Raw genomic sequence first — 12,792 nt, 5'->3', positions numbered from 1 at the left:
GTTGGCTCCGTTGGTTTTGTTGGTGTTTATTTGAAAGTGGTCACTTTCTAATTTAGAAAAGTGTGGCTGAGGTTCTTACAGATGTGAAGTGGATTAACAATCTGTTGTTTTTAACTTCTCTATACAAACACAAACACAAAAACGTATTGGTGCTATTTTTATCCTACAAGCTGGTTTTATTGATCGACTGTTTTTATATCTGTTTTTCTTCTGATCAGGTTGAACATCCTCCTGGGTGGCATGACGCCTCTGTATTTCCATATCATAAATGTGTGCTTGCACTGCGCCGTTACCTGCCTGCTCATGTACACATGTGAACGTTGCGTGTTTGAGAACCCATACCTGGCTTTCATCACGGCACTCCTCTTTGCTGTGCACCCTGTTCACACGGAGGCGGTGAGTACAGTCCGATACATGTTCTCCATCTATCACACTCTGTAGAATTTTAATTAGTCGTTTTGGCAAAAAAGGGTTTTCTGCTGAACAGAATTTCAAGCATTATAATTTTACTTTTTAAAAAAATTAAAATGATTTACCTTCAGCAGATGCTTATTCATTCAACTCTATTGTAGTTTTTAAGATGAAACTCATCAATAGGTATTTTGAAGGTCCTTGGTTCAAGACCCGGCCTGAAGTCTTTCTGTATGGAGTTTGCATGTTCTCCCTGTGCCATGGCTTCCTCTCACAGTCCAAAAAACATGACTGTTATATTAATTGATCTCTGTAAATTCTGTTTAGGTCTGAATGTGTGTGTGTGTGTACATGGATGTTTGTCTTTGTGTTGCTTTGAGATGGACTGGCTACCTGTCCAGGGTTCACAGCTCCCTTGATCCCCTGCAAGTACAAGGGAATTAAACAATGGATTAATGGATGGATGGATGGATGGATAAATCACTACATTTGAAAAAAGTAAAGCCAGCTGTGTTAAAAGTCGACTAAACATAGTTTTCTCACTTTACTAAACTTAAAGGGGAACCTCTAAAGCTGTTGAATAGAAAGATAAAAGATGAAAAGAATAAAATGTGTGAAACACTTAATCCCCATGAGCACAAAGATGCTCAGGGCAGCAGAATTTATTGTATTTTTTGGGCACATGAGGTGCGATATAAAATCCCTATTTTTGAAAAAAAAATTGGCAATGCGCCTTATATTCCGGTGCGCCTTATGTATGAACAGGGCACTGTATGTTTTATTACGACTTTGGTAAGCGACGAAGCCACTCCCTTTGATTGTCGAAGTATAATTGCTGTATGTCAGAAACCTGGTGGAGTCAGCTTTCTGTGCCGTCTAGACAGACTTGTTTTGGGGTGGCGAACTAGTTCTCAACTGTCGTTCGAGCTTTCACGAAGGCCGGAATCATCAATGAACAGCCAAGCAACAGCAATGAGACTGAATCAGATGATGACGAGAGAGATCCGGGCTTGCTTGATGCCGCTATCGCCCAACTGTTAAATTCCGACACCGAAAACGAGGAATTTGATGGATTCGTAGAAGATGAATGATTGAAAAAGTGAGTGTACGTTTTTGTGTAATATTGACAGTTATTGTTAATGATTTGAATAAAGTCTGGCCTATTTGTTTCGCTTTATGCGCCTTATAATCCGGTGCGTCTTATATATGAAAATAGATCCGTTCACTGATACTGCATCTTATAATCTGGTGCTCCTTATAAGTCTGAAAAATACGGTACTTTCTTCACCTTGTCAACAAAGTGGACACTACTGTGATACGGCTCTTTGCTGTCAAGATGGTCTACACTACATGGTGAAATATTGCTGTTAAGTGTGCTTCCAGTTCAGGTTTCTTCTTGTTGTAATACAGGTGGTTATGGTTGCACCCAAAGGAATAATTCTGTAAAATCTGCCCAGAAGATTATCAGCTACTCTCTGCCTTCTCTTGAAGAACAGCTGCCTCAAGAAAACCAAGAATATTTTAAAAGACTCCTCACACCACAGTCACAATTTGTTCCAACTGCTGCCACCTGGCTGCAGATACAGGAGCATTAAAGCAAGAACAAACAGACTGGAGAACAGTTTATACCCGGTGTCATAAGGTATCATTCAAATCAGCCTTGCCAATCTAAATATGATGCTTCAATTGGCATTATGTCTCTTTCCGTCATAATGGAAAAAGATCATTGCCATCAGTTATTTTTGGCTTAGAACGTGACGCTGTTTCGAAATGTAAAGTCATTCACGGCTGAATGAGCATTATTAAGGTGAAACTTAAGATGCTTGGGTTAGGTTTAGATTAGTGTTTTTATTTCAAAGCACAATCTCTTAAAGAACATTTCATACCCTTTTGGATCGTTTCATTTTCCTGTTCAAGGAAACTGTTTCATTTACAACTGGTTCTGCTTAAGGATGAATTTACCATCTTAGCACCACTTTAGGTATTAAGATGCAGTTAGTCAGCATAGGGCGTAGCCCTGATCACCGCCTGGTTACCGGCATATTGCACTCCAGATAGCCATAGATCTGGATCGAAATGCAATGTATCATAATAGAGTTCAAAAACAAAAGTTCTGCAACCCTGAGAAACTTTCCACAGGTATCTACAAGTTTTCCTTTTAGTGGCTCGGTCTTAAGCCATTTATCCCTTAATTATTTTTAAACACAGTCTTTAAAATAATTTGGTAAACTAACTGTAGTGTCGCACTTTTAGCTCATGTCACAATAAATCAACGGTTGTGTACATGTAATACCTCTTGGACCACTAGGGGCACCCGTGGACCACAGTTTGAGTAAGACAAGAGATAGATGGAACACAGCAGCCTGCTGTATCTGATGCTTAGTGCAAGTGTAGCTTTATGGACAAACTGTAAAATTACATTTCTTATTGAAGAATTTGTTAAATGACTTTGTGAGCCCCTGCTTCACTATTTTTATTACTGAATTGAATATAATTTCAGATTTTTGTGTATTTTTTTTCCAGGAAAATCTAAAAAGTAGTATGCACAAGTCTAAAATTAAATATAATTAATTATAAATAAATATTTTAATTTAGACCATAACTAATTAAAACTTCTAACAATATAACAGCAAGAAAGACAATGCAATAATCAATGAGGTCAAATTTTATTAATGTTTTCTTTGGCTGATATCTCTCTTCTGATTAAAATTGTAAATTGTGTATGATTGTTGGTTTGCGCTGAAAAAATACGACAAAGTCCAGCCGTCATAGAGCTCTAAATTATTTCTTTATATAGTTCTTTGGACATCTCTTTACAATCCACAGCCTCACAAACATTACAGACAATAGGAGGGAGCCAACCACCACTGATTCCGTACACCTGGCTTTTAAAACAGTGCCTGGACTAATTAAGAGGCGGAGACAATTATACTACCACGTAGGAAAGTAAAAAAAAACATTGGTGTTAAACAGTACTCCCCCAACAAATACCCACAGAATTGCAACCAACAATTCAACAAAACAAAAACAAGCTGGGCCCAAACAAAAATAAAACAAACAGCACAAAAAACAACACCACCTGTTAAGGAGGGATAAATCCCTCACACTTCCCTCCCCTTCAGGAGACTCGCTGTTCACAGCGAGACAAAAAGTCTGCAACTGTGGAACTCTTTTCCTGGAATGTAACCTATCTTAAACCGATAAGGTTGGAGAGACAGGAACCATCGTGTTATGCGACTGTTCGTGTCTTTCATGGCTTCCAACCATTTCAGTGCCCGATGGTCAGTCTCAAGAGTGAACTCTCGCCCCAGAAGATAATATCTGAGAGAGTCAATTGTCCATTTGATAGCCAGACACTCCAATTCCAGTGTCGAATATCTGGTCTCTCGCGGAAACAACTTCCTACTAATGTAGGCAACTGGTTTCTTCTCTTCTTCTCCCTGCAAAAGAACCCCACCAATTCCCCTGGCAGATGCATCAGTCTGAACAGTGAAGGGTAAAGTAAAGTTTGGTCTCTGGAGCACAGGTTCTTGACACAGTGCCTGCTTCAAATCCTGGAAGGCCTTCTCCTGTGCTTCTCCCCACACAATTTTTATTTTTGATGTCCCAGTGAGGTCAGAAAGAGGAGCTGCTCTAGCAGAAAAGTTCCTGATAAATCGACTGTACCAACCTACCAGGCCCAAAAAGGACCTGACTTGTCTTCTGGTTGTTGGTCTCTCTGCTGCTTTGATTGCCTCCACCTTGTCTTTCACTGGCTTTATGACTCCTCCACCCAGGATATGGCCTAAATACTGGAGCTCCTTCTTTGCCAATGAACATTTCTTGGGATGAATAGTCAGGCCGGCTTGCTTAATGGTCTGCAGCACCCGTCTCAGATGAATCAGGTGTTCTTGCCATGAGTTGCTGTAAATGACAATATCGTCAAGGTAAGCTGCAGTAAATGACTCCATGCCTGACAGTACCTTATTCATCAGTCTTTGAAATGTGGCGGGTGCGCCATGGAGTCCAAAGGGCATCTTTGTAAACTGCCATAATCCCTGCGGGGTCCTGAAGGCAGTCAGAGGCTTAGCAGCATCTGCTAGAGGAACCTGCCAGTATCCCTTGCAAAGATCTAAAGTACTTATATATTTAGCCTGGCCAACACATTCAATGAGATCATCCAACCTTGGTTATGGGTAGGCATCAAAGTCTGATTGAGCATTTACCTTTCTTAAGTCAATGCAAAACCGGATGCTCCCTTCCTTCTTGATAACCAAAACCACCGGGTTGCTGCATTCACTGGTAGATGGTTCAATCACGCCAAGCTTCAACATGACCTCGATTTCCTCCTTTAACACAGGAGACATCTTCTCTGGGATATGATCCATTCGTTGCCGGATGGGGACACTGGTCTTCAGACGAATATCATGTTCCACCAAGTCTGTTGAACCTGGTTGTTCTTTGAAGAGATCTGAAGGAATAATGGCCTCCAACTCCTGTTGCTGGGTGAGGCTGAGATGAGAGAGGTCAAGTGAAATAACAGAGTCTTTTACAGTTGCAACTCATCCTCATCATCATCTTCCTCTTCCACAGCACGCACAAAGCACTGCCGTCATAGAGCTCTAAATTATTTCTTTATATAGTTCTTTGGACATCTCTTTACAATCCACAACCTCACAAACATTCCAGACAATAGGAGGGAGCCAACCACCACTGATTCCATACACCTGGCTTTTAAAACAGTGCCTGGACTAATTAAGGGGCGGAGGCAATTATACTACCAGGTAGGAAAGTAAAAAAAAAAAAACATTGGTGTTAAACAATACTCCCCAAACAAATACCCACAGAATTACAACCAACAATTCAACAGAACATCAGTCTGGTGGCTTCTCTTATTGTGGTAATGAATGACAGGAGCATCAGTTGTTTTCTTGAATTCTCCATCTGTATTTCACACATGGGCATCGAGGTAAGTCAATCCCTAGCATAAAACAGGCTCCTGCAAGGAGGAGCCATAATGTTAACATGTGGAAAATTCCCGCCACACTTTCTTACGAAATAAACATTTCTAAAACGCAACAAAAATAATATGATAGCAAAACAGTGTGACCTACTGCAGGTTCACACTGCAGAACACATATAGGTCGCATAAGTTTAGTAGCGTGAACAGCCCCTGCAAAAAAAATCTGATTTGACAAAAAATCGGAATTGGGTTACTTCAGGCTGCAGTGTGAATGCAGCCTAAGTAACTTCTGTGTAAACCAAATGAATCCTTGTCAGTACAAACTTTGTATTTTTTAATTACGTGATTCTGACTCCACAGCTATCCCTCAGTTGGTTGGCAAAACCTGCTGAATTACACATAGCAGATGAGATATAATGTGTCTTTAATAGTTAGTCCACCTGCTGTCCGTCTTCGCCTTCCTGCTTCTCTCCGTCGCCATCGCCATGGTGAGGCGTGTACCACGCTGCAGCACACCTGTGTTGCCTCAGCTCATCATCGCCGGGATTCTTAAGGAGCAGACTGCCAGCACTTCATCGCTTTAGTGTTATGCCAGTAATGGTACCCAGAGCCCTCTAGAGCTATTTCTTTGTGCTTTCCCTTAGATATACTCTCAGTAATCCCTTGTTGTTCATTCCTGTGTGCAGGTATCCTTCAAATGGCCCTCAGTCTTTAAAACTTTGAGAATCCCTGCTTAAATGTCTTTGCTGACTGGTGTGAAACAAAAACTCAATTCTCAATACTAGAGCCTAACATTTATCATAACATTGATAAAGTAAATAATGAAGTAGTGAAGTGAAGTAATGTTTCTCCTCATTAACATAAAACCATTTAGTAGTCTGCAAATGCAATGATGCTCTCTCCAACAAAAAAAGAATCAAACAAGAAATAAAAATCACTTTTCCAATAAGGGTAAAGGTATCAACGTTGATCCATAATGTCACATCACATTCACTCATTGCATCAGAAGATTTTTGAGTGATTGTATTTTTGGTTTTAGGGATTTATGTCCAAGTGACAGAAGCACCCTTTGGATGAAGTCAAAGGTGTACTTCAGTTGTTGAGGGTATTCCAAATTCAGAGTATAAATAAGTCCAAAGAGCAAGCACATGGCATGTGGAAGATTCCCAAGATCATTCATGACAAGACTTCCTTCCAAAATGATGGCAGTACATGAAGACTGGAGGTGCAGTGAGTCAGTGGAGGCCTGCCTGTCCTCAGGAATGATGGTCAGGATCCCAATGGGGGTGTGAGACACGTCTGGGTCTTCGCAGTCCTAACAACAATAGAAGCAACACCACAATTACATATCAACATAACACTTCTTTAGGGTGACCAGACGTCCTCTTTTTCCCGGACATGTCCTACTTTTCAGACCTAAAAAAATGTCCGGGGGGAATTTAAAAATCCTCCGGGATTTTGGTCAACTGCCTCAAAACACATTACATAGCTTACAGTGCATTGTGATTACATTGCCACTCCGTTCCACTACTCCATTCCAGGTTTCTTTGAATGGCAAAGAAATCGGTAGCACATGTACACACATGTGCTACCGATTTCTGGTTCTCCCCCATCTCCACCCCCCGTTGGCGCATGTGTGTCCGCCGATTCTACCCCCCCCGCCAACAAAAAAAGAAGTGTTCTCCTTTTCAGAAACCCAAATCTGGTGACCCTACACTTCTTCATCACGGCTGCTTCTCCTACAGTTTACAGCTGTCCCACCTATGGCAGTCTACTCATCATAACCCGCCAACATCTTTATCCTTATCCCTTTTCCTTTTTTTGTTTTGCGCCCCGGACAGCTTTTTTGCACTGCCGCTCCATCTTGTTGCCACTAAATAAACATGATATTTTCGACTAACGTTAGTCCCAGGCATCGCTAAATCATTACACATAAAGTTAACCTCAAAACCTGGACTTACGGATGAATTATACGGCCGAGATAACGAATATAAGTTTGCTAAAAAACAGTGGGACTTACCGTGACAAAACTTAGCTGCAGCAACCGCCGTATTGTTGACAGTTTGGCGTTTCTTTCAAACACGTCGTCACTCGTCAGTGTCCAATGCGCATGTGCGTTCAACGAGAGCTGCCGAATGATGCCGAGTTTTTTGCTGGTTATGCAGATGCGTTTTGCTCACTCATAACTCCAAGTTCGGGTTACTTGCTGCTGATGAGTTTGATTACTTGCCTCAGTAGAAAGTTGTCTTTGCTAAGTTTAAGTTAGTATAGTCAACAGACTAAGCTGGAATGAGTTCAGGTCACTTTTTTTTTTGAGTACACTTTACTTTTACATTTTACAGTGAACATCTTTTAGATTTTCTTTATGCTAAATATTTTATTAAAGCCTATTTTTCCATAATGCCGACACTGAGAACTAAAGAGGGAACCTTTGGGAGAGAAAGACGGAGTATGGCCCAGAACTGGCCTGATGATGAAGAAGGTGTTGCAACTGGAGGAGGTTGATAAACAAAGGCAGGGGTCTCTGGTGGTCTGATGAGCTTCGTCTCTGCATGGATGGTGAGGTCACACAAGACTTGGGTGCCGGCAGGAAGAGTACTGACTTAGAGCGGCAGGTCTTGGGTCTTAGGATGACTTTCTCGTGTGTAACGTTCCTCAGCTTCTTGTCTTGCGGCTCTGAAGCTTCCTTCATCTTGTCTCACAATCTTTCTGGTCCGTTGAAATGTAGACGAGCCGACCTCATGGGAGGAAGGCACCAGTTCTTCTTCTTTGCCTTTGTTCTCATATCCATCTTTGTCTCAGAGACATTATGTCCTGATGTTTGTTCTAATGAACCAGGGTTGCTCAACGGTCCTCCTATGTCTGTTGTCTGCACAACCTTTTCTTTGAAAAGTTTAAGTTCAACAATCTGTTTCCAATTAAGGTACTGGTCATCTCTGCTCTCCTGTTAGTTCCCATTTTTCCCTAACCTTTCACCTTCCATCTACCTTGAACACAACATCAATGATCTTTAATTGCAGTTACACCTTTTATACCGTTTGAAGTTCAATGTCACAATCACATTTATAACTTCTTTACCTTCTCTGATTTATCATTTATTTATAATTTTATGATAATCATAACTTATTAGTTACTCTTATTATAATCTTAACGTGAGTTATTACAGATGTTTTCTGAAAAGAAACCAAGAATATTCCATATTTCTTGTGCTACCGCTGGTTCTACACCCCCACCCCCCTTATCCCCCATCTCCACCCCCCGTTGGCGCATGTGTGTCCGCTGATTCTACCCCCCCACCAACAAAAAAAGAAGTGTCCTCCTTTTCAGAAACCCAAATCTGGTGACCCTACACTTCTTCATCACGGCTGCTTCTCCTACAGTTTACAGCTGTCCCACCTATGGCAGTCTACTCATCATAAGCCTTCTATGACAGTACAGCGGCTTTTTTAACCCGCCAACATCTTTATCCTTATCCCTTTTCCTTTTTTTGTTTTGCGCCCCGGACAGCTTTTTTGCACTGCCGCTCCATCTTGTTGCCACTAAATAAACATGATATTTTCAACTAACGTTAGTCCCAGGCATCGCTAAATCATTACACATAAAGTTAACCTCAAAACCTGGACTTCCAGATGAATTATACGGCCGAGATAACGAATATAAGTTTGCTAAAAAACAGTGGGACTTACCGTGACAAAACTTCGCTGCAGCAACCGCCGTATTGTTGACAGTTTGGAGCTTCTTTCAAACACGTCGTCACCCGTCAGTGTCCAATGCGCATGTACGTTCAACGAGAGCTGCCGAATGATGCCGAGTTTTTTGCTGGTTATGCAGATGCGTTTTGCTCACTCATAACTCCAAGTTCGGGTTACTTGCTGCTGATGAGTTTGATTACTTGCCTCAGTAGAAAGTTGTCTTTGCTAAGTTTAAGTTAGTATAGTCAACAGACTAGGCTGGAATGAGTTCAGGTCACTTTTCTTTTTGAGTACACTTTACTTTTACATTTTACAGTGTAGCTTATAGCTGAGATGCTGATGTTTTGGATATGTAAAATGTATATTCTCTCTGCTAATAAATCTATGGTTTCTGTCAGTTCTAGAAACAAGAGAGAACAAAGCAAATTTCTCTTTATGTGGCCCATCATTTAATTTTACTTAATAGAAGCCATGATTTAAAATTTAACAAACTTTGTCTCTTTATGCTTTATGAAATATTTCATCCTATTTGATAATTGCTCTGAATATTGCCACGTTTTACGAACAAACAATACAATTTGTCCTGGGAAAAATGTAGACAAATGAAGCCTAGGCGAAAATTCAAGCTGGGAGACAAAACACAGCCGTCCCACATCAGACACTCACCACGCCCCCGCTGCAGCCAATCGGGACAGGTGCGCCGCACCGCTTCAGCCAATCGTCGTTCACGGATCCCTTCAAAGGACAAGCTTTCCCGGATCTTCTCGCTCGTCAGCCGTGCTTCAACCCACCTCCTCCCCATCTCCACCATCATCCCAGGGACATCTTCCTAGCTCCCTCTCTGCTCCTTCGTTCAAGGCTCCGTTCCACCACCAGTATTCGGACCGGGGGGAAGACTACCCTGAGCTAAACCTGGACCGATCACCTGCCTGGTGATCCTCAGCTCACAAGTCTTCCGCCGGGTTCGAGCGCCAAAAATTTCGGATCATTAAATCCTCTAACTGTTTCTCTTTCTCTGTGTGAGTCTATCCAGATTGAAATGGTGATTGTATTATTATTTTTTTTCTCAGTCTGTCACTTAATGTCACAACCAGACTTGTTGCCATGGCAACCAATAAACAACAACCTTGGGAGCACAGAGCACAGATTACGTTCAAGTGCATCTGGAATTATTACATACATATGATTAGTAAACTTATTGTTAGTAATTTGGATTAATAGAGTTAAGAATAAATCATATATTTTATATAATTTGCTTGTACTGGTGGGGTTTGTAATTGAAAGAAAAAAACAGTGGCCAGTAAAAAACAAAAAAAGCCACTTTTGAAATTTTCAGTAAGCTTCATTGTAAAAAGCCTCACTAATCTCTTATGTAACAGTGGTTGGGTTAAACCAGTCATATAATCCCCAAAACAGAAATTACCTGCTGTGAAAAATGTGAAGGCTTTTATTTTGTAGGGTATGTGTTGCTCTTATTTTGACAGTCCGAAGTGGTTGTCAGTTTGATGCTGACGCTGGGGGTGGTAGCTGAGGGGGTCCGAGTGGACTCCGCTGAGGCGAAAACGTAACAGGAGCTCACACATCGCAAACAAGAAAAAAAATGTACTAGGTGCGTATTAAAAATTTTTAGGGGTTGTTGAAGTGTAGAGATCAGCCAAGTGAGCATGTCCCCACTGACCAATGTTAATTTTTCACTGAATATAATTAAAACCCCAAGAGTTTGTTGGGGTTTTTTTTTACTCTGTGCGCTGTCCTGTGGGGTAACCTCATAACTTTGATAAATAATGAGTAAATGTTACCAAATTAACAGGACTTATTGTTTATGATGAGCGGAATAAGCACAATTAAAGAGTTTGTGAAAAAAAAAAATAGCTTCTGTGTTATAGAGGGGGAACAGTTTCAAGCTGGAGAGTTGATGTAAAAGGATGTAGAGACCTTTTGTTAAAACCAAAAGTTGTTTTGTTTTTAACAAAAGTTAGCATTAAGCCATTGGCCCAACCACACCCGCTTTCACAGCCAAAGGACAGTAGTACCAAATCATCAGCAAGAACATCAGCAACACTAATAACATGAAATTAGTGAAAGCTGCAAGAGTGGGAAAAGTTTAACTGGTCAACCTCAAAAGCAATCAGTGATAATTGTAGTTTATCGAGATAGACTTTGGTTACCATAGCTACAATCTGATGCTGTAAATTTAATCTTTGAGTTTGAGCTCTGTTTGTTCACAAGTTCACAATCTATGAAAATTGTTCTTTGAACTTTTATGAAGTAAATTTGCCAGCTCCTTAAAATCTTAAATCTAAATGTTAAACAATTTAAGATATTTTAATTTATGTATGCTGAAACTATTAAATCAAATTTATTTTGTTTTGATTGTTTTTAATACTCCCTAGTTGTGGATTTAAATAGCATTTCACTGACATTGTCTACCTGTAACATATAGTTAGTTACCCACTAATAATTTAACACTTCCTGTCAACTTAACATCTTTTAATACAAAAACATGGTTGACCGCTGGTGGACCGCCTAGTTACCCCAACTACCAGGCTTAGAACTATTTGGATTTAATTTTTCAAGAAGTTTATCAATATTAACATGCTTTGGATATATTAAATCCTTCACTCCTATTTCCTTTAACAAAAGCTTTTCAAAATGGACTGAGGAGTATTCTTTATGTTGATTAACGTTTCTGCATCAGTTAATCATCAGGAACAGCCTTATCAGTTATGCTGGCATTTTCATCTCCAGAAAAGTGATATCTATAGATATTTGCAGTTGCACTCTTTTTTTTGTTGTTGTTTTACTACAAACAGGGAATGGGAAAGCTGGTGAGGGGAGAAGAAATTGACAACAAAGTTAATCAGCTGATTAGTTTGTGGCACCAGGTGTCTTCAAAATTTAACCCTTACACAATAGTCTAATTTTGTGACACGGAATTTTGGATTTTCATTTGTTGCCACTTCAAATCATCAAAATTAAATGAAATAAACATTTGAATGCATCAGTCTGTGTGCAATGAATAAATATAATGTACAAGTTACACCTTTTGAATGCAATTAGTGAAATAAATCAAGTTTTTCAAAATATTCTAATTTACTGGCTTTTACCTGTAAATGGGAAATTATTAGTAGATATTTAAGGACCCCCAGACATAGTTACTAAGATATATCCCAAAGTACCAAGTTTGTTTTGGAGAAACTGCAGTTCAGCAGTGCCCAATCATACACACATTTTTTCACACATGCCCCATACTACATAATACTTTGCATTATTCCAGTTGGTGTGCAAAGACAAGCCAAATTACATATTTCAAGTGTTCTTGCATGGGAACCCCTCCACATCTACCAACTTCCCCGACATAGTTCAAAAGGTTATTTAACCTGGCTTGTTTAATCTAAATTAAATAAATTATTCAAATACTTAATAAAGCAGTTATTTCACGGAACCTGTCATGTTCAGCTGTTGTAAACTATTAGTTTTGAAATCAAGTAATCCATAAATTAATCTGACGATTAATCAAGTATTTGAAATTTTAAATAAAAATTTGATTAAATTAAATATTTCACCAAAAATATTTGCTCAGACACTACTATAAGACAAGACTGCAGTCATAGGGGGCAAGTAAGGCAGTGTCTCACCTGTAATTCTGATAAGTAAAAATAAGGTCACGAGAAGTCAAATAGATGATGAAAGCAATCAATTTGTCCACTTGAAATTTTTATAAATTGGTTTTCTTATTGGTAATTT

At 39.8% G+C, this 12,792-nt stretch overlaps 1 protein-coding gene across 2 annotated transcripts in view; it reads left to right on the top strand.

Annotated features, from left to right (window-relative positions):
* Positions 1-12,792, top strand: part of tmtc1 (transmembrane O-mannosyltransferase targeting cadherins 1) — an 85,805-nt gene that overhangs the window by 10,371 nt on the left and 62,642 nt on the right. For both annotated transcript variants that reach the window (XM_044107556.1, XM_044107557.1), the window contains exon 2: positions 219-396. In XM_044107556.1, coding sequence (XP_043963491.1) covers positions 219-396 — 178 coding nt within the window. The remainder of the gene's footprint in view (positions 1-218; positions 397-12,792) is intronic.

The sequence above is a fragment of the Gambusia affinis genome, linkage group LG23 (assembly GCF_019740435.1).
Source record: "Gambusia affinis linkage group LG23, SWU_Gaff_1.0, whole genome shotgun sequence".
NCBI classification, from domain to species: Eukaryota; Metazoa; Chordata; class Actinopteri; order Cyprinodontiformes; family Poeciliidae; genus Gambusia; species Gambusia affinis.
This window is presented reverse-complemented; position numbering and strand designations above follow the sequence as displayed.